The 20,791-nt window shown below is 39.7% G+C and overlaps 3 protein-coding genes across 5 annotated transcripts; all 3 read right to left on the reverse strand.

Annotated features, from left to right (window-relative positions):
- Position 1: 1 nt before the first annotated feature.
- prkar2ab (protein kinase, cAMP-dependent, regulatory, type II, alpha, B) lies at positions 2-5,272 on the reverse strand. 2 transcript variants are annotated; one of them, XM_063910269.1, is made up of 10 exons: positions 4,690-5,272; positions 3,439-3,474; positions 3,214-3,353; positions 2,812-2,918; positions 2,554-2,707; positions 2,364-2,465; positions 2,162-2,236; positions 2,010-2,075; positions 1,740-1,878; positions 2-754 (listed from the first exon to the last, which is right to left on the reverse strand). In XM_063910269.1, exons 1-10 carry the CDS (start codon positions 4,937-4,939, stop codon positions 630-632), a joined length of 1,194 nt encoding a protein of 397 aa, XP_063766339.1. In that variant the 5' UTR covers positions 4,940-5,272; the 3' UTR covers positions 2-629. The 2 variants fall into 2 exon arrangements, with proteins under 2 accessions (XP_063766339.1, XP_063766338.1); XM_063910268.1 differs by having other exon boundaries at positions 1,740-1,899.
- Positions 5,273-5,769: 497 nt separating this feature from the next.
- slc25a20 (solute carrier family 25 member 20) lies at positions 5,770-10,751 on the reverse strand. The gene is made up of 10 exons (XM_063910270.1): positions 10,621-10,751; positions 10,415-10,527; positions 9,427-9,519; positions 9,205-9,332; positions 9,025-9,115; positions 8,486-8,603; positions 7,857-7,929; positions 7,665-7,774; positions 7,253-7,377; positions 5,770-6,442 (listed from the first exon to the last, which is right to left on the reverse strand). Exons 2-10 carry the CDS (start codon positions 10,520-10,522, stop codon positions 6,380-6,382), a joined length of 909 nt encoding a protein of 302 aa, XP_063766340.1. The 5' UTR covers positions 10,523-10,527; positions 10,621-10,751; the 3' UTR covers positions 5,770-6,379.
- Positions 10,752-11,297: 546 nt separating this feature from the next.
- Positions 11,298-20,141, reverse strand: LOC134882508 (NCK-interacting protein with SH3 domain-like). 2 transcript variants are annotated; one of them, XM_063910262.1, is made up of 13 exons: positions 19,778-20,141; positions 18,788-18,900; positions 18,436-18,649; positions 17,506-17,581; positions 16,754-17,298; positions 15,852-16,022; positions 15,204-15,290; positions 14,512-14,650; positions 14,330-14,410; positions 14,074-14,202; positions 13,503-13,592; positions 13,233-13,405; positions 11,298-12,758 (listed from the first exon to the last, which is right to left on the reverse strand). In XM_063910262.1, exons 1-13 carry the CDS (start codon positions 19,946-19,948, stop codon positions 12,534-12,536), a joined length of 2,214 nt encoding a protein of 737 aa, XP_063766332.1. In that variant the 5' UTR covers positions 19,949-20,141; the 3' UTR covers positions 11,298-12,533. The 2 variants fall into 2 exon arrangements, with proteins under 2 accessions (XP_063766332.1, XP_063766331.1); XM_063910261.1 differs by having other exon boundaries at positions 16,754-17,301.
- Positions 20,142-20,791: the final 650 nt, after the last annotated feature.

Consider the following 20,791-nt stretch of genomic DNA (forward strand, 5'->3'; position numbering starts at 1 on the left):
GGAATGTAAGATGTACTCCTTTATTTTTTATGTCATGTTTGTCATTTTTGCAATCTCACTCTTTACTCGAGAGGTTAATAAAAACAAGGTTACACAATTCATACCAGACAAAGGTTTGAGTGAACAGCAGAAGGGGTTGTGAATAGTTTGCTCATTTTAAATGTAAAATGCACTTCTTATTATCTTAAAATCAAATGGTGATCGACGAGCACAACAGCGCCAAATGGAAATGAGCTCTGTGTAGGTGAACAATTATGAAACGTTTTATTTAGCATATCATTTTGATACTAAAGTGGTAATAAAATTGTGCCTCAGCTGCATATCAATGTTTACAAATGAATAATGTATTTTATTGTTTAGTTAAATACATTAGATTTGTATTGATCTGTAGCTTAACTTATAAAACCTTGATCTTTTTGATGGATTTTCACATTTAAGCAATCTTAAGAAATGAAGGCATTTTTTTTTACAAGGAAGAGAGTATTGGCAAATATGGTCTCTGGTTCTGCTGCATTCATTTTAATAGATGATTAAAACAAAGTGTGTCTCTCAAAGTTATAGGAGTACTGTTCATTTAGCCCAAGCGGGAGTTCACTAAGTACTTGTACACTACTTTATTTATTATTGTCTTAGTGTTTCAAATCTACACTTGACCCCAAAAGAGCCACACGCTGTTGTTCATACTGGGAAATGTTCCTCTTCATGATGTCCATGCAGGGTCCCAACAAACGCTCAAAAGCCTGGATGTCAATTACTGAAACAAATAGAAAGTCAATTAAATGAATGTCCTGGAGGATGGAGGATTCTGCATCTATCGTTTTTACTTTAAAGAAATGTTTGCAGAGTACCATTTTTTAAATGATAAAGTCTGCCATTATTGGAGTCCATTACAACCTCAGCAGATGGGGTGTGTTTCATTAAATAACTTGTTGATGATCAATATGTCAAACGAGAGGTTAAAGGGAAAACAAATTGTATAATTATAATACATTTACATCAAGATGCTCAGTGATAAAACAGATTAAATCACAGTAGGGATGCAGAGTCATTGTATTGATATGTTCAGTGTGATCCACAGAAAGCTGTAGGCAAGCTTTAGTCTTTGCCTACCGCCTAATGGAAATTGGAAATCCAGACAGAAGTGAAAGTTTACAAAGCTGCAAGAGCAGAACTCCAATAGGGTGAGATTTAGATGTCCGGTCTGTTGGCCCAAAATAACCCTGTGGTTTATAAATTATGAGTTACTGTGTTTTGCTTTTGTCTTTGCAGGGTTCTCCCACCTTCTGGAACATCACATTTAAAGACTTTGCTTTATTACCTCAAATTCATGCACATGACGGGGCATAGTTTGACATTTTTCAATGTTAATGCTGACAATGTATATGAAAAAAAAAAACAGCAGCTCATATAAAACAGTTAGGTGTGAAAGGCTTGAATGTGGGGGCACACAACTGTGCTGCTCTACAGTTACAGTAAGAGCACAGAACCCCATCATTTGTGTAGGTGGAGTAATACATACTTTCAAGTTGAAAAGCTAAGTAAAAAAACTTCAATAAACTTTGCCTAAAACTTCATTTTTTTCATCAAATTCACAAACTTCCAAGGAAACAATCCCCTTCTGGCCTGCTGCGCCCCTCCTACACTATCCAGCCCCTCCCTTTAACTAAAAAATGAATGTGCGGAAGCCTGAAATGAATTACTCCTTCTACACAAAGAAGGATAAACACTCAGGGTCTTACCTAAACATTTGGTTTCTCCCACAGCGTAAACTGACGCTGCACGGGGTTTGTTAGTGACCAGTGCCAACTCCCCAAAATACTGGCCTTTAGAGCAGCGCGCCACCTCCACCTCTGAGTTATCCTGCTGGCCAGCCTTCGTCTGTGACACCAATAAAGCAGCCTGTGAGTCAATCAGTACATTAACATCACAGAAGACAATAATTCCATATGTAGTTAATGGCAAAAAACTAGCAAACATAACGATGTATTTATAATAATGTTCACACTCACTTTGCTTTTTATCATTATCTTCACCTCTCCTGATTCCACAATGTAGAAACAGTCAGCCTCGTCCCCCTGTGGGAATAGAAAGGCCATTTTTTAGTTCTCAGTCCAACATGAAGACAGATAATGACAGAGCGACAAATGTCCAAACACTGTACCTGCATTAATAGGCACTCTCCATCTTTGAACACTCGCACTCCCAACACATCCACAATCTTCATCCTCTCAGAGAGCTTGTGGAGGTAAAATAAATCATGATGTCACAACAAATAAACGGCTGACCAACCTGAAGAACAAGAGGACTAATCATCCACTTATTCTATGATGATTTTGCTTGTAAAGAGTTTGTTTTACACAAACCTCAAGAGACTTGAGAAGAGGAACACACTCGATGAAGGCCTCATACATCCTCCTCTTCTTTGCATTATTTCTAAGAATCAGTCTATGAAATGTAGCTCGATCCTGAAAAAGCACCCAAAAAAGATATACTGTTGTATATTTCATTTTAGCTTGCATTTTAATTTAACGTCATCATTGTTTTTGGACTCACCAAGCCCCAGAGGGCGCCTTCCTGTGTTGCTATGATAGTGGCAGCTCGCGGCGTGTTGTACATGAGAGCCAGCTCACCAAAACTGCCCTTATTGTCATACTTTCCAACGCAAATGCTCACTCCGTCCTTCTGCACGAAAATATCATACACACCCCTGGAGAGGATAAGATACACAGATAGGGAGTACAAGTAATTATAAAGCTGACAAAATGGCACCTAGTTTCACATCTTAAAGACAGTTTGAAATCTTTTGCTCACTTCTCTATGACATAAAAGTTGTCCCCATCGTCTCCTTGGTCTATGATGTGATCCTGAGGTTCGACCAACACCTCGAACATGCCGTCCAACACCTCAGAGAACTGCTCCTGCAGGACATCAACGAGGAAAGTGTATTTATTAATGAGGAGAAGCGATGAGGAGAACGAGGAGAAGAAGAAGAAGAAGATTGACTTTTTATGGTCTTACAGTAACATAAGGTGTGTGTGTGTGTGTGTGTGTGTGTGTGTGTGTGTGTGTGTGTGTGTGTGTGTGTGTGTGTGTGTGTGTGTGTGTGTGTGTGTGTGTGTGTGTGTGTGTGTGTGTGTGTGTGTGTGTGTGTACATAAAACCAGAATTTAATTAAAAAACTAAACACAACCCAGTGATCATCACAGTGTTGTACCTGCTCCAGCGTTTTAAACAGTAAAATGTCTCTGCAGGCGTCCTGGAGTCTGCGCCGCTGCTCGTCTGTTTTGGGATGCACAACCCGAGGCTCTGAATCATCGTCTTCATCGTCATCAGGGTTGTACGCTTCTGCACAGACTGACGCAGGACAAACAAACACAAACACTGTCAACCATTTCCCTGATTTAATGTTTATCACAAGTATTGTAACTCTTGAACTGACCTGAAACCCTGCGACTGTATTTAGCCGTGGTGGATTCTGCAGAGAGGGAGACAGAGGTGGATATATTACAATGGCCCAAATGTTACAAAATGTCATAGACTTTAGATAAAAAATGTAATTGTTTAGTCTGTGACACAAATGTCATTTAGAATATCATAGTATCCGAATCAGAATCAAGTTTATATACGTTTGCACAAACAAGGAATTGGCTTTGTGGTCTGGTGTTGCAAACACAAACATTAAAAGCTTGTAGAAAGTAATTAAAAAAACAAAATGTTGTATGTTACAAAATCTAAAATCACATCTAGAATAAGCCATTCAAAAAAGTTTCAATAGAAAAACGTCAGAGTTGACCCGAGAGGTCGGGTCGATACCGAATGAGTGAAAACGCCCTGAGCACAGTCTGCTTTGATTCATGGCCCGCTGCACCGTGTCACTCCACTATCCCTAACCAATAAAGACCTAAAATGCTCCAGAAAGAATCATTTAAAAAAGTCATCGTATCATATGAACAAATTGTATTTATAAGTCATTGTATAGTAGGTTGTAAAAGTATAATCGTAATATAATGAACTTTATTTATAAAGCACCTTTCATGCAGGAAGCTGCCCTTAAAGATACCTTAAAACAATGAAACATGAACATTGATACAACCAAAATTACCCCAAATTAAAAAGATAGGTTTAATTTTCTTTTAAAAATCCCAATGGAATTTGTTGTTCTAAGCATGGTATAGTTAGTCATTCCTAAATCATGAGTAGAGATCTCATCTTACCTTAAGATCCTGTGATGTGTGTGTGTTCTGTATTCAGTAGTAAGCACATGTTTCTTTTTTTATACAAAGTGCATGTTTAGTGTGCTATTATCCTTCCAGGACAAATCTGTATAATTGAAATGTGTTTATAGCAAACTTTGTTTTATTTCATATCATTTCTAATTATAACTCATCACTTTCTGCCTTTGCTTTTTTTACTCTGCTGTCACATGTCAATTTCCATGTATGGGATAGTAAAGCTCCTTTGTTGACTGCCTGAGGTAATGAGAGTTATTTTGCATTATCAGATCTGCTCCACCTTCACCGAAAAAATGCCTGTTTTTTTGTCTACATTGATGATGATGACTGTGAACGTGTAGGTCAAAACTGTGCACCAATGTAACTTTTTGAAAGACAGCATATTCAGACACTGGACCTCTTTCATCTTTCGAACCCGGAGCAGAAAAAACTCCTGAAAAAAAAGTAATAATACTTACTTATAATGTCTTTCTCCTCCTCTTCATCCTCCTTTTTGGGCTTATTAGACTTTGTTTCAAAGGTCACTCCTTTCAGTGAAGATCTGGTGCTGCGTTTCTTGGCTTTTAGGTCGTTTTTCTGACCCTCTAGAATTTGTGTAAAATGTTGCACGGCAAATTCAACCAAGTTTGCCGGCCTGCATCGAAGCACCTCCACTGTGTAACCCTGCAGCAGCTCCTTCAGACCAGCTGGTATCTCCATGTTAGTCATCACACAGGGTCAGATGTCACCCGCTGTACTTTGATAGTTTACAATCCACCCCTAAATGGCATATAAGATTTGAAAAATAAAATCTAGGTATCAGCTTGTCCGACAGATTTGAGAGACATATTGCTCCATCATCGTAGTGTAGGGACAGGCTGACTCCTCCTCCTCTCGTCCCACTCTATAACATTTCAGAAGCTTATTGATTTCTTTATTTAGCACGGCATGTCGGAAATTATTGACCAGGACATCAGATGTAATTAAAGGCTGTCCCATGGATTACCACCGACAACGTGATGATTTGGCAAAGAAATAATAGAGAGAGGGAGAGAGGCGACTTTAACCGTTCACACTGGAAGTCAGGCTGGCGTTATAAAAGCTGCAGAAATAGAAAACATGGGAAAGATAGGTTTTAAAATATTCAAGTGGTTTAAAAAAATATATATATATAGAAAAGTAAATACTAGAAATACTTATAATTATCATATTTTATTACATCTTTATGATGGGAAGAAAAACTGGCTTTATCTTCACTATGCAATATATACAGCTCCGGAAAAAATTAAGAGACCACTGCAAATGTTTCTTAAATGTATGGCAGTCCTTTCAGTGTCTGTTGAATTCCAATGCAGAGAAAAATTGTCAGTCGTTTAAAGAATACAATACATAAAATCAAAAATGGTTTAACTCAAAGACAAACCTATAAATAATAAAACCAGGGAAACTGATACTGCTGCAGTGGTCTCTATTTTTCCGGAGCTGTATATATTATTATTGTTTAAAAAGCCTGGACAGTCAAGGCTTCCACTTTTTTAGACTTTTTCAGAAAAAAACAATTTTTCTAAATATGGATTATGCTTTTATTTTTTTACATGATGACATTCATAAACTGTTCAATCAATCTCAGTATGACTACTCTCATATTTCACATTAAATCAAACAGAATTTGTAGCTAGCATCGGTGTCGCTGAGTGGAGGCTGACTTCACAGGAAGTGTTGTATTGCTGAGAGACTGAACACAGAGCACCTTTTCCCTGATATTTAAACCTGCTCGCAGATAACAGAAAGGTAAGGCACGACATGTTCACTTCACTCCTTTTCTTATATAAAAAATAACACCCTTTAAAGAAAACAAGTAAAGCAAAAAGGAGTGAGAACAATCGACTGTCTGTGTGTGTGTGTGTGTGTGTGTGTGTGTGTGTGTGTGTGTGTGTGTGTGTATGTGTATTGGTGCCAAGCTATAACATCTCTGCTGAATCCACCGCAGGTCTGAAAGATCCAAGTGCCCTTACATACCTTAAAGATAATCAAGCACATTATTGGAAACTGGAAAAATCTCTTTGTGATTCACCGAGTGTGTGTTTGTGTGTGCGTGCTGCTAATAACTGCATTGCATAATGAGCACTGTTCCTTGATTTCAATTATGAAGGCGAAGCAGAGTCTTCATCACAGATCCGGTGCTAACCAGTTCAGGAACTTCATCGCCATCTCAAACCCTAAGAAACAAGCCTGAAGAAAAAGACATAAAGATACACACACACTTTAGTTTGTGCACATAGTGATGTAATACACAACAGATTTTGAACATATCCCTTAGTTATATGTGACTAAATAAGCTATATTTTTATGCCTTATATCACCGTGAAGCTACAGTCAATAAAACATATTGTGCCCTTGATTTGTAATACATCCTTAATACCGGTGTTACTTTTAAATGAATCCGTATCGTGTAGAAACATTATGTCCAAATTTTACCTGAGACTTTTAGCTTTATAAATGTCATGAGTCTGTTTAAGTTGAAGCCTTTCCTTAATGATTATCTTCACACGGCTAGATGTGAAAACTAAACCTTAACTTCAACCTTAGCAAATTGTGGAATCTAAAATTAAACTACCTAAACTAAAAAAGAACTCACTTCTCTTTTCTATAGTTAATCGAGTTTGCCTTCAGGAGCACAGTGCCTTTCCTGAATGATTATCTTCCAGTTATTTTCTTCAGTCTATAAAGTGTCAGATAGTGTGAATGGCCTCTCAAAATAGTTTGTTGTGTCCAAAAACCAAAAGATATTCAAGATGCAAATGTAAATGCCTCCAATTGATCGGAAATGCTCTGAGAAACACCTGAAAATCCAAAGATCTTTGACATTATTTATGAATGAAAAGTATAATGTGTTTGAACATTCTAAGCAAAACATGACAGTCATATTCGATATTGTTACGACTTCAAATAAATAGCTGGAATACACTGATGGAAACAAATTCTTATTCCATTTGTGATCCCCTCAAAACGAAAACAGACCAAAAGTCAAAGGGGACTCACAGCGTTTGCAGGGAAAGCTCTAAGCATGACTGCATTGAAGCCTTTATACAGAGATCCCACGCCCTCCTCTCTGACCAGCTCCCGCAGAACATCCCGGAAACCATTGGGATATTTTCCATCAGGAGCTGCAGGAGAGACACATTTTAGAAAATTTCATCTTCAGTAGTTGGAGAAGAGTGAAAATAAAAACCAAAGAAAATACAGAAACACGGCTAGGAAACATGTGAAAACATAACCTTAACTTCAACCTCAACAAATTGTGGAATCTAAATTTAAACTACCTAAACTAAAAAAGGACTCACGAGACTTCTCTTTTGTATGAGTTTGACTTCAGGAGCACAGTGCGTTAACATAAATAAACATAAACATCTGGGAGCAGCGGGTATTTTTTTCCTTTTGTTAAAAATCTAACCTGTCTGGAAACGAGACTTCAGTACGTCGGCTGGAATTGCGACGGCCCAGTTAAAGATGCCGGCCATGCCCCCAGCGAACAGCACACTGGGAATGCTGAGCTCGCTGTGGCTGCAGGGAGAATACAAACAGGGTGATATAATCAGAGGTCTTTTACACCTTGTTAATACTGCAGTTAAGAAGAAATATTCACCTTTTTCCTGCAGGTGTGAGGACGTTCTTCAACCACTCATAGGACGTGAAGTACATCCCACTGGCAGGAACATCTGAGTTAAAAAACAGATAAAAAGAGAATTGTTAGTAACACAAAAACACACAGCAGCTTTAACATACACACCGGACAGGAGGGTAAACAAAACTTAATGAAAATGACCCTGAATTCAGACATTGTTTAGTCACTGTTGTTTAGAGTCATATTAGGTGTGTCAAAAAGCTGATGCTACGAAACAGGTAAAACGTCTTCAAAAGCATCTGAAAAAACGCTACGCTCCTTAAGTCCAGCTCACAACAACTACCAATATGACAAAATGCCTCAAGAAAGAGTAACAGCAGCCAGTGAAATCTGGATGACAATGAGAAGTGGCTAAATTAAACTTAATACTCCAGCAAGTTATAGAAATGTCAGACTTGTGATAGACAGTTTCAAAACCAGCAAATGCATTGGATTTAAAATATCTAACAGTATTTCAGTATGTTTACACAAAAACTGCACAGGGTATTTTTAAGTGAAGTGTTGTTTTGCCTAGCTGTGGTAACTGTCCAACTGACAGTAAACTGTGACTCCTGCTCTCAGGTACAGGAAGTATCAGAGTAAAGCTTCACCTCTCATGAGAGTCAGAGCGGTGCCTTTGTAGAGCCCTCTGATCCCAGACTGTTTGTAGAGCTGTTTCACACAGTCCATGGGTCCCGTATACTTCACCTCTCCTGTCGTTGCCTGGATCTGCACACGAGGGAGAAACATGCTTTCAAGCTCACTGCCATTTATTTTCTGCATATAGAATCTACCATTAAGTATACAGTGATTATATCCTTGGTGTTTTTCATTATGCTAACTTATTCTTCCTTGCATCCTCTCTGAAATGGAAAATCAAATCCTCAGTCATACGCATTTACACAGCAGCCCCACACAGTGAAATTCCATCACTGCCTTTAAACCATCCTTATGTGAGGAGCAGAGGGCTGCTTCTTTACTGACGCCATGAACCAAAGAGTTCTCATTTGGCATCTCCGGCTCAACTGTCATTACGTCTCATTCTCGCGTTTCTCTCACTCACTTCGATGAGAGGAACTAAGACACGAGTCCAGGAAGCGAGGATACACGTTAGCAAAATGAAAAGCACCACCCTGTATTTCTGTCTGACCTGTAGGAGGCATTTGATGCGCTCTCCAGGAGCCATGATGGCCGTGGTGAACACACCAGACAACATCCCTGCAGCAAACAGCTGAGGATACCTTCAGAAGACAGAAAACATACACATTATCACTCATAGAGAGTTTTAATCTGTTGAACTACCACCAACTACAACCGAGCCATCACCTACGTGAGGATATCATCAGGGGTTTTCTGTTGGAGCTTCTTGCCCATTCCAAATCCAAAGAAACAGACAGCAAACATGGGTGTGACCCCGATGATCGGGGCTGCCATGCCTTTATAGAGTCCTTTAAAACCCTGGGAAGGAGATGACAACGAAACAGCATGAAGGAGGAAATACATTTTGCATAATATTCTTTATTTAATTAGTAAAGGCAGCAAGCATCCTCACCTCTTTGGCTAAGGTCTTTTTAAAACAGTCGATGGTTCCAGCATAGATGAGTCTCTCTCCAGGCTTGGGTTTGGGTTGGGTCTGTAAACGCACCTGAAGGAGAGAAAGGATTCCCTCTGTTTGTCAACTTCATACACAGAGACTCATCACAGTGGCAGCAGTTTGTAGCTTTGTGTGATATATATATATAGATCTTTAAGAAAAATCACTCCTAATGTTGCTTGGTGTTTGCGTTATGTGTGAATAAGAACCATCAGTTTAAATGCTTCTTGACGCAAATATGTAATAGCAGCATCTCAATGCATATAGACATGGTGAACACACAGTGTTATTTTTCTTGGTTATAAAATATGCATTACAGTAAAGAGATGTAGTTGAATTTACCAGACTGTTCTAGCTGTTCAATAAATTGCCTTCAACAACTTATTTATTATGACAACATTACTGGTGATTATGTAACAAAAATATTCAATGTGCAAATAATCTGTGAAAGCATCAAAAGTCAACTGTACAATATTGATATCAAGGTATTTGGTAAAAACTATTTTGATATACGTTTCCTTTTTATTTTTGCCCAACCCTTAGTCTCCCACAACTTATTGAACAAATGAAGAGGACTGATCCAGGTCTAAAGGTCAACGGCCCGACCAGGTACCAGCAAGGTGTACCTGACTCTGTTCTGGTGCATCTGCCATTTAGATAATATTGGCCAACTGGATGGGTATGGCTCTATAAAGAGTATTGAACTAATTACTTTAGGTCTAGTTCAACATGGCTGACTCATATACTGTATATATATAAAGTGCTGCATTCAGGTGAGGTAATAAAGCCAAGTCGTGTTACAGTGAATGTGGGTCAAAGGTGCTCTGAGCTCTGCGCAGCAACACCAATATTTGCATGAATGCGTTACATCCACCTGGTGCACTCTGGAGGTTGTGTCCTAATGTAATGTACAGTGTATTACTGAGGGGCTATAACCGATAATCACCTTAATGGTGTCGAGAGGGTGTCCGGCTGCGACGAGGCAAACACCTCCAAAGCCTCCAGCGAAGAAGTTCTTCAGAGGACTGATCGGCTGCTGCTTCTGTTTGGACATTTTTACTGAAAAACACAACACGATGAATGTAAGCAACACCGGAAATAGATGCAAACTCGCCTAGAAATGATTCAAAAAGAGATTGAATGTAATTTTACCTGTGTGTTTGATTCCCTGTGAGGTGTGTTTGTGAGCTGCTGTCACTCCTGACTGTGGACCTTTCACCCACTTACTAAACCGGACCGCTCTGACTGCGACACCCCTGCACTCTGGTACGTCCCCGCCTGGCGTCCGGGTGGAAACTGTCTTCTGAGGTTTGAAAAGTTTAAAATAATAAATAATTTACTGTATGACTCAATTTACTGTATATATGTAAAACACTATACTGTATGTCCAAACAACACAATGTAACATTGGTGCAGATTGTGTCATGTTTAAACTTTTTTTTAATGTATCTTGAATTTGTTTTATTTATTTTTGTGATGTCTAATCATCAATATTACCATATCATATATTTTTCCAAAGTGTATTCCCAGCATTTCCTTTACAAATGAATGTATAAATTGTATATAAGTCAAAAGTTTCAAAGAACAACACACAAACATGTCCACAGGAAAGAAAATACGTTTTTAGACCAGGTAAACTGGGATTAACAAACAAGATCATGAGCAAAATGTAACCGTTTTCTTGAAGGCAGCTGCAACTTCAAAGGACCTGTTTATCTCTTATGCTGGTTAAATGTGTGACAGTGTGACCAACCAGCATGTTTACAAAACTCTGAAATAATGTTTTATAGTTGTACTGTCTCCAAATCCACAACAACCAATCCGACCACTTGCAATGTTAAAATATAGCTTTATTAGTTTTATTATAACACAGTCGTAGCTCTTTTGCGGACAATGTTAATCATAAAAAGAATAGACACTCACCTTTCTCACACACACTGTAAACAGACTCACATCTAATCAATGAACAAACAATGTGTCATTAACTAAAAACTGATATCTCTTCTGGAATTCGTCTTCCAGACGGGTCGCCATGCCGGGAATATAAACAGAGAGGTTTAAGTGTAGGATGGGAAAACATCGATCACTACATCAGGGGGGAGAAACTAGGAAAGGTACATGTTGCTATTAAAAGAGATTAAATGAAATACTCTATTTTTTCCTTGATTGACTTGACTGTCAGTAAGAGAGCATCAGATAATTAAGTGGAAATCAACAACACTGACTAATGTATTATCTTGAGTAAAGACTGCAGAACACATTTTCCCCTCCAGAACAACTCGGCATATTACAGCGATATTGAAAGTTGCTATATAGAGACTTATTGCAGCACAGTTAGTTTTAGAGTGAATGCAGCATACAGACACTAATCTGTAAACAGCCAAGACTTCTGACGCTAGAGAAGCTTTGCATAATAAGTACAGAGCGATTATCTTAAAGTGTTTGAGAAGCAGTAAAGAGACAAAACTACTGGACTGAGACATCTGCAGGAGCCACAGGAGAGACTTGATATGTAGCAGCGGGTGACAGAGCTAATAATAACAGAGGAGTCAGTGTGCTTTCCCTCACTAGAACAGAAAACGTGATCAACTCATTCTGCTTGAATTTAATTCTTGTTATACTGTTCGAAGAGGAAGTCAGTTTTAAGAGTTGATTCTCTTTTAAGAAAATAATGATGTAACACACAGTAGTTTGGTCCTGCTACAAGGGAAGCACATTAAGTATTCTCACAATTGATTAAATAATGGCACATTTTTCTGTAACATAACCTCAAATCTGCCTTTTTCAGTTACAATCTTTGAATTTGGCCTAATTTGGTTAAAGATATTTTGGAAGATAAGATTAAGTTGTGGTTGAAGTAACTTTTCATTACACATACTCTCAGTACATACAGTGATTTGTCTTTTGATTTTTCAAAAACATTGGCAAAACCGATTAGTTTCTTTTATCACAGGCTGGCACAGAAAACAGGGCGTCCCATCAGATGTCAAGTGTTCTTCCTCCATGTGAACCTCCCTGCAGCAGACGGGAGCGGACTACAGTGTGTGAGCATGATACTGATACGGTTAGTCCTGCTTCTCACAGATCTGAGGGAACTCTTTGTAGATCTGCTGTACAATTAGCTTATCCATCTGTTTTGCAGTAGCGCTCCCTTCATTCTCTCCTGGATCTTCCTCCTCCCTGAGAATCCTCTGCAGCACCCCCTGCAGGTCAGACAGGCGGTGCTGGTGCTCCAGGTAGTCCGTCGAGCGTATTATGGAGTGCATGAGGGAGAGATACTCCATCCTCAGCTTCATGAGAGAGCAAGACAGGAGGTGAAAATCAGACAGTCACATTTAGCATTTACTTTTTAGGAAAAAAACTGTTATTTGTTTTCATGCCAAGAGTGAGATAATAAGATTGGTATACGAGACCTCTCATATCTAGCAAATAAATTTAGAAGATGCAACCTCAGGGAAGTTCCTGCTACTGGCACCAAAATAGTGCTGCAAAAACACAATTGCTATTATAAGTTAAGCTATAACAGGTCTGTGAGTGAGCTTTAGAAATGTGAAAGGCAGATTTAGTTATCTTTTGTCAAACAAGGTTAGCCGTTTCCTCTTCTTTGTGTTAAGCAAACCAGCTGTATTAACGGTAGTGAGAGTTGTATCAATCTTCTCGTCTAACTCTCGACATAAAGACAAAAAGGAGTGCTTCCCAAACGGGAAAACATAACTTTAAAGCATAAGATCAATCAGAAGATGAGTGGTGTGTCAAGGTCTCACCTTGTCTCCAGGCGAAAGGTCCGATATCTGTCTGACAGCAATATCAATCATCACCATCATGTCAGTGCGGTAGAAAATGTCAGCAGTCTCTCGGCTGGAGAAAGCATCCTGCAGAAACTTGAGCACTGAGTGCGGTGCAGGCGGGGTGTGTTTGAACATACACACAGGGTCGTCTGGAGAGGAGGTGTCAAAGAGTCAGTCAAGATGACTTCAGAGGACAAAAACGTAGATGCAGAATGAGAAATATCACTAGCGGCGGTCTTATCTTACCGCCTCTGTTCAGAAGCAGAAGCACTTTCTCCGACAGGATCTTGACGTTTTTCTTCTTCAGCTCCTGCATGATCACGTTGCTGTCGGGTGCTGGGAGTCACAGACAAAACAGATGAAATACTCAAATAATTAAAGCTCTCATGTAGGGCAGCTGAAATATGAAACAAAAAAATAACAACGTTGAACTGGGTTTCATAGGGAAGAGTAATTGGGCCAGGCATAAGGAGATAAGGGGAACAAATAGGATATTAGCATTGCAGGATTTAGTTTAAATGTTGGCAATAAAAGTTAGACCTATTCTTGCAAATAAAATAAAAATATCTTCCTCCTCATTTTCTCTTCATATGCCTGGCACTAATACACTTCCACAATTGTGCATTGCTGCTATTTTTGGGGGCAGACATTTAGATTTTTTTTGTAGGAAAAGCACAGGTATTACAAATCACATTCATGATAGCTCCGCTTTCCCTGTCTTTTCTGTAGACCATGTCTGGGAGACAGTGTGCAGAAAACCAGAGCCCTAATAATGTTATTATTTACATTTTTGCTGTGTATTTCCTGCTGTTCTCACCTGTGTGGTGCAGGTTAAAGGAGAGCACAAGGTTCAGGAAGATGTCAGGCAGCTGCTCTGTGGGATCAGACGGAAGCCCGTCCTCCACCACACCCAGCAGAAACTGAATAAAGTCTGCATTCAAGTGTTCTGAAATCAGGGAGGGTCAGGATTACGTCTTCAGAATAAAACAAAAACACATTATCCCTGTAATACACCTTTAATGCATGCATTTAAAACTTAAAGACCAGAGAAACCAGTGTATAAAACAACATACCGTAATGATGATATGGCACCTGTTCGCCCATTGAGAAGATCATAGTCAGTACCAAAGCTGTGTAACACATCTTCTGGTGCTCTGAGGAAAGAGAAACAGAAGAAGAAAGAATGAGTGTGGTCAATATTAAAATGAGGAGTACTACAGACGAACAGGAGACAGGGAAGAGTGAATGTGTTCACCTTGTGTGTCAGTCTGTAGGTCCCTAGCCAGCTCCATGGGGAGGATGGAGTTGAGGAGGGTGGAGATGAGAGAAGCATCGAGGCTGCACATCGCCCCGAACACTTTGAGCAGCAGCAGACGCAGAGACACACGATTCTCCTGCACGGTCACATGATGGCAACAATGAAAAGGACAAAATGTCTTTGTTTGCTAAACATCACTAAGCCCGAAGCAGATCAACAAGGCTAAAAACCTAGTTTGCTCTAACACACAGTAACACAAAAACGAATACAGATAAAGATGCTCATAATAATGATGATAATAATAATAATAATAATAATAATAATAATAATAATAATAATAATAATAATAATAATAATAATAATAATAATAATAATAATAATAATAATAATAATAATAATAATGAAGAACCAGAAAATAAAAAGACAGGAATATTTTTCCCTAATCCTTAGTAATTCATTTGTCTCTAATACAGATTAGTTTGGTCAAAATATTGGTTTATAATAATATCTTAAAAAAGAAGACTAAAAAAAGCACTCCAGTTTGACTTTTTGCAGGACATCCTTCATCATCAATTATTCTGGCAATATTTAAAAAGGTCAAATTGGAGTGCTCTCCTACAGAAGCATCCAGCACCCAGTCTTCAAGCTCGAATTTGAGATGAGATGATTTGTTTATCATAATGCCTTACCATCTGATAATATGAAACCAGAGAGAGCTGATTCTCGTAGTGATTGGCCTTGCACATCCTCTTACACACCTCTGGATCTGCATCAGTCTGAAGATGAAACAGCTTTTAGTTGGAACAGCGATGATAAAATAACATTTTAACTTTTTAATCTGTTGGACAGTTGTGGATTATGGAGCCCTTTTACAACTCGTCTGGAAATCCCTGAGGTTGGGGACAAGCTGCCAATGGAGAATATTTGGCAGCTGGAGGAGTTTACAGACTCAGACTTTAACACACTGCTGGATAAGTCTGAGCCGTTCTGATCCCATCAAACATGTCTGGTATATACAGCATGACAGCTGGGGAGTCCTGTGCTCACATCGGAGATTCACACTTAATACTGGACCAATTCTAAATATTAGTCTGGTGTTAGTCAGTTGGACACATACATTTTGAAAAATAAGGTGAAAGATGAAAAATACATACATCTTCTATGCGTTCTGTGTTACTTTACTGCTTGTTTGATATTTAATGATTTTACTTTGTAGCAGCCTATTTCTAAGTGCTTTTATAAATGAAAGCCGGGCAGATATACACATCTGTGAAATTCATCCCATCTCCTTACACTTCAGAAAACAGAACCCTGCAGACGTAGCATTATGAGTTTACCAGGATCTTCAGCAGCTCCTCCAGGTAGCAGGCGATGAGGGCGTGGTCTTCGTGAAGCGCCCAGCTGCGCTGCTGAGAGTCCCCCTGATGACGGGCGAGGTCGCTGAAGATTACCTCCAGCCTCTGCTCATCGTGACACACCTGACCCTGCGGCAGCACTGCACTCGAAACCTGCAGTGACGGAAAACACCATGACACACCTATTTGTGCTCAAACTTGAAATACCAGCACAAAGTATCATTTATCTCTTTTATACAGTATATAATATGGCTGGGGGGGGGGGGTTATTTTCTGTGAGTTGTCACTTATCAATAACCCATTTCATGCTATAATTATAAATATATCTATTGATAATATAATGTAAAAATATGGATAACAGAAACTGACTTCAAAAGGGAAATACTGGTGTTTTATAAGTGTATGTTACTCATATTGTAGCTTTATTTGGTTTTGTTTCAATTTGATCTGTATTATAATTGTTTTGTGAAGCCCTAGTTGAGTGTTCCCTAATTACAACCGCTGAAGAGAACTCAAGAGTGTTTAAGATTTTATAATTGGATGAGCGGGGTCAAGTGTGCCCACGTGTGGCCATGTAAATAAAGGATGGAGCCAAAAGCTTTCAGCATTAGCTATTCTAGGTTACGTGACACACTGCCCACTATTAACCACCTTTCACCCACAGGAAGAAACATAAATGTGTGCCAGGAAAGAATCTTGGTCAGGCTTGCATTTCGAAACAGGAAATGAGAGAGTGTTTCTGTGTGTTCCTTCCCCCTGCATCTCTAAACAACTTTGAGAGGTGTCAGCTAAATGCAGACTAAGCTGTAACTCTATAAGAGATCGGTATTCTCCTATAAGCTGGCAGCGCTGAATCCACATAATACAATGAAAACAAATCTGACCTTGCTCTCCACCAGCGAGAGCAGAACCTGCTCCAGGTCGGAGGAGGCCTGAGGTAAGGCCGTCTGCAGGTGGCCCACGACAACGCCAACAGCCACCCGCGACAGCTCGTAACTCAAGCCCGTGTTCTTCCGCACCAGCTCGATCAGCTCGGCCCCGATGGTCATGGAAACTGGCTCAGAAGGAGAGGGGCTGCCAGCAGGGCTCTCAGCGATGGACGGGGGGGCAACAGGCCATTCGCTCTCACGCTGCTCCTCCACAGCGGGCTGCGAGGGAGGAGGGGTGAGTTGGGGAGGCTGTGGAGCAGGGCTCTTTTTTGCAGGAGCAGGCTGAGGAAGGGAGTCGGAGGAAGGCTCGTCTGCAGGAGGTGCAATGGGTTTCACACGGGACGGCACAGGAGGAGGGGGGGTGCTGGACACACTTGGCAAGCTGACATCAGAGGAGACCATTGAGTGGGAGGAGCCCGACTCTAAAGAGGTGGTGCTGATCGTGAGGGAGGGAGCTGGGGAAGGAGGGAGAGACGACCCTCTGGAGGGGACCTCTGGCTCTGCTGAGAAGGAGAGAGAGGGTGGGGGCTCCAGTTACAGAGAGGAGGGTGAACAGGAGTGACCTGACTAAGAATAGAGTATTTGTGAAGTAATAGAGCTGCAGCAGGTAGCATCAGCTGAAAACAACAACGCAGCACTGGGATCTGAGACAGTAATTCACTTGTAAAGTGAGGTTGTGAATACTGAGCAGCCCTGTGAGACCTCACCTGCACGCCGGATGTTTTTCTGTTTCTCAGGAGGAGGGGGGGTGGTTGGAGCTGCACGCCGAGCTTGAGGAGGCACCTGCAGGAGGTGAATACACACCAGGTCATTGGAGGGCACATTTTGTGTTTGATTTTATAAACTCCACAACATGAGCTGATTCAATCGTCTCTGCTGTCAGAGATGCATTCCCCGGTAATGTCAATAAGGCTGGAACTAACTGTTTTTCTCATAGTCAAATAATATGCTGCTCCATTCATTGTTTGATCTATAAATATTTACTATATATGTGAATGAAGAAATATTGATTCTATTATTGAATTTCTTTTTAAATCAATCAAATATTTAATTTGTTGACTTGTTGTTCCAGCTGAACTACAGATATTGCTTATATCAAAGAAAAAAAAACAGAAGTTAAAATCGTAAAGATGGGATGTGTTTTTGATCTGCACATGGATACAACATTTGTCTGATAAACTTATCAAATACAAATCCTAATATCTATCAAAACAGACGTTACATGCTTTACAGAATGGTTATTGCAGGAGTCCAAAACGTGGATGCATGGATTGACGTAACAATGGTTTTTACAAAATGAAGAAGCTCACAGCAAGTGTTCATTATAAATTGGATGTGTTTGTGTCACACAAGGCTATTTTATAGGCTATAGTTTCACACAAACCCTGATATTGGGAATGAATGTACGATGTATTCATACAACATTTGTAACTCATCCTATAAAAGGTGTGTTTGATGCTGAACATAAATTAAAATAAATAATTGTATACATATACACATAAAAAAGGTGCTTTACAGCTAGATAGAAAAGGAATAACAAAAGAAAGACAAGCCAAATAATTTAACGATAACCATTTTGACTATAGGTGGTGGTTTCAAATAAAACATTTAAATGTGTACTGTGTATAGTTTCCTACCTGATAAAAACCCTGTTCTGACTGTAAATTGTCTACGCTTCCTGATATCGGCACGCTGCCCGTCCGTCCGTACTCTCGGTTAAGGCCGTTGGGAGGAGGAGGAGGAGTATGACTGAGAGATATTTCACTGCTGGAAGATGGGAGGCCTTGTTTGTGAACGGAGGACGAAGAACTCCGTCGTGCAAGCGTCTCCTTTCTATGATGGATCAATTTTCTGCAACAGAAAAAATACAATATATATATATGATTTATATCTGAGTTATATACGGAACATAGAACAAGCCAGAAACTAGAAGAAGAACAAGAACAACAAGAACAAGAATATAATTATAAAATATAATGTTATTCTTACTGAAGAACATCTCTCTGCTCCAGGTTGTATTTGCCTCCATTCTTTAAGGCCACATTGTGGATTCCTTCAATCGCTCTGTCAATAGACTGCAACACTTCATCCTGCTCTGGGGCCTACCCCCCAAAAAAAAGAAAAAGAAAAATGGGACAAATTAATTATGCATTAACATAATTATTCAACTTTAAACAAAACAGAACAGACTTGTGGCCCGGGGGCATGTGTGAGACTCCAGGCAGAAACAAGTAGGGCGGTTATCTAACAAAAATAAAAGAGCCTATTTAACCAGTGGTACACATGCCCATTGAGGCCTCACATTCAGGCCCATTAAACCTCCACAGCCAATGACAGGGACAGCACGAGAGAGCATTCCTATCTTGCCACTGTGAGCCTGTGATTTCACAAAGTACATGCTCTGACTAGTTATCCTTGGAGAAAAGGGTCCTCTGACTGCATAGTGCATGTGGGTGTGTCCAACAGTAAAGCTGTGTGGAGAGAAGCCACTTTTTATACAATAACAAGAATAGTGAAAATGATCCTTGATAATAAAAAAGAGACAAAGTCACAGGAGTTTGAGCAGAAACAGAGGGTTTCTGTCTTGCTGATTTATGGTCCTTGACTATGTCCTCTCTCATAGGATATTCTTCATCATCCTATCCTGACATAATCCATCCTTCCTTCCTCCCTATCACTCCTCTCCTATATCTACCTTCTGTCGCAGTGAGCAGCTGCAGTGCAGAAGGGCCATGCCCCTACATAATTCAACCTTTCCAATAATTCATGGTTCCTTCTGCAAGCGTTCATTTCCTTCCTCACTATAATCTGCAGTGAGTTTCAGTGTGGCCTGCACTTCAAGACATATAGTACAGTTACGAGTGATCTGTCTCTCTCGATCCCATCAATTCAACCCTGAACGTTACTACGCATTCACCAGATTTCACTTTCAACCCAGGATGCGACATGGTCCCGGTACAGGATATTGGTGTTGTTTACCTGTATTTTTTCGATGTATGACGACGGGATGTAGCCGGTTTCCCCCGAACTGCAGCGGGACCCCAGCCACCAGTGTTTGTTGCTCCTCTCCAGGATTAGGAAGCTTTCTCCGGCCGCGAAGTGCAGCGAGTTGGGCTCCGCAGATCGGAAGGCGTACAGAGACCGGTACATACTTCAATAAAAACACTTTAACACGCCGAAGAGACCAGAAACAGCTAAAGAACCAGTGACAGAAGATAAGGCGTCTCCGAGAGAAAAAAAGTAGCTCTGTTGGAGGCGATTTAAAGAGACTATGAAGGCATGGCCCCGGTGGATCGCCGCTGTCTATTTACAATGTAGCAGCCCGGATCATCTGACCTGAGTGCAGTGATCAGTGATCACCGCAGGGGGCGCTGCTGCTCCATACAGGCATTTTAATCGAAGGCAGAGCCGGGTCCTCAAACTGATACATCACTATTGCATTTCATAAAAGAGTTCATAATGCAGGCATTGATAACACTTTAAAGCTGTTTTAAAAACAAAATAATTCAACAATAACTTTAGACTATTATTACATTTACTGTGCCTTACTGTAAAAAGTACACAGATACCTGTAAAAAATAAACAAAAAACATTTCAAATATACAGTGGTGGAGGAAGTATTCCTATCTTTAACTAAAGGAAAAATGACACTTCAAAATGTGTACTGAAATTATTAGTATTTAATATAGTAGGATATAAAGTATCATAAACCTACTCACATCTAGGGAAGAAAATGAAAAACATTTCTATGGAAATCATTGCATCATAGGATTTTAGGACAACACCAGTTGCTTTATATATATATATATATATATATATATATATATATATATATATATATATATATATATATATATATATATATATGTCTGAGCTGGAGGTCAAATTCTTAGGTTTAAAAATAAATAATGCGTTTATCAACATTGAAAACACATGTTGGAAAAAAAAAAGATTATTTAACTTTAAGCTACCAGTCAGTAAAAGTTGTTAAAC

Source organism: Eleginops maclovinus, chromosome 20, assembly GCF_036324505.1.
Source record: "Eleginops maclovinus isolate JMC-PN-2008 ecotype Puerto Natales chromosome 20, JC_Emac_rtc_rv5, whole genome shotgun sequence".
In the NCBI taxonomy this organism is placed as follows: Eukaryota; Metazoa; Chordata; class Actinopteri; order Perciformes; family Eleginopidae; genus Eleginops; species Eleginops maclovinus.

What these genes read in the sequence shown, in the direction of transcription:
- LOC134882508 (XM_063910261.1), bottom strand. Translation starts at nt 19,948, where the DNA reads ATGTACCGGTCTCTGTACGCCTTCCGATCTGCGGAGCCCAACTCGCTG. An exon ending in CTTTAACCTGCACCACACAG is followed by an intron (nt 13,593 to 14,073) that starts GTGAGAACAGCA and finishes TGTGACTCCCAG; the next exon opens with CACCCGACAGCAACGTGATC. An exon ending in TCTGCTTCTGAACAGAGGCG is followed by an intron (nt 13,406 to 13,502) that starts GTAAGATAAGAC and finishes CCTCCTCTCCAG; the next exon opens with ACGACCCTGTGTGTATGTTC.
- slc25a20 (XM_063910270.1), bottom strand. Translation starts at nt 10,522, where the DNA reads ATGTCCAAACAGAAGCAGCAGCCGATCAGTCCTCTGAAGAACTTCTTC. An exon ending in AAAAGACCTTAGCCAAAGAG is followed by an intron (nt 9,333 to 9,426) that starts GTGAGGATGCTT and finishes TCTCCTTCCCAG; the next exon opens with GGTTTTAAAGGACTCTATAA. An exon ending in CGCTCTGACTCTCATGAGAG is followed by an intron (nt 7,930 to 8,485) that starts GTGAAGCTTTAC and finishes TTTTTAACTCAG; the next exon opens with ATGTTCCTGCCAGTGGGATG.
- prkar2ab (XM_063910268.1), bottom strand. Translation starts at nt 4,939, where the DNA reads ATGACTAACATGGAGATACCAGCTGGTCTGAAGGAGCTGCTGCAGGGT. An exon ending in AAGGCGCCCTCTGGGGCTTG is followed by an intron (nt 2,466 to 2,553) that starts GTGAGTCCAAAA and finishes GTGCTTTTTCAG; the next exon opens with GATCGAGCTACATTTCATAG. An exon ending in GAGAGTGCCTATTAATGCAG is followed by an intron (nt 2,076 to 2,161) that starts GTACAGTGTTTG and finishes CTATTCCCACAG; the next exon opens with GGGGACGAGGCTGACTGTTT.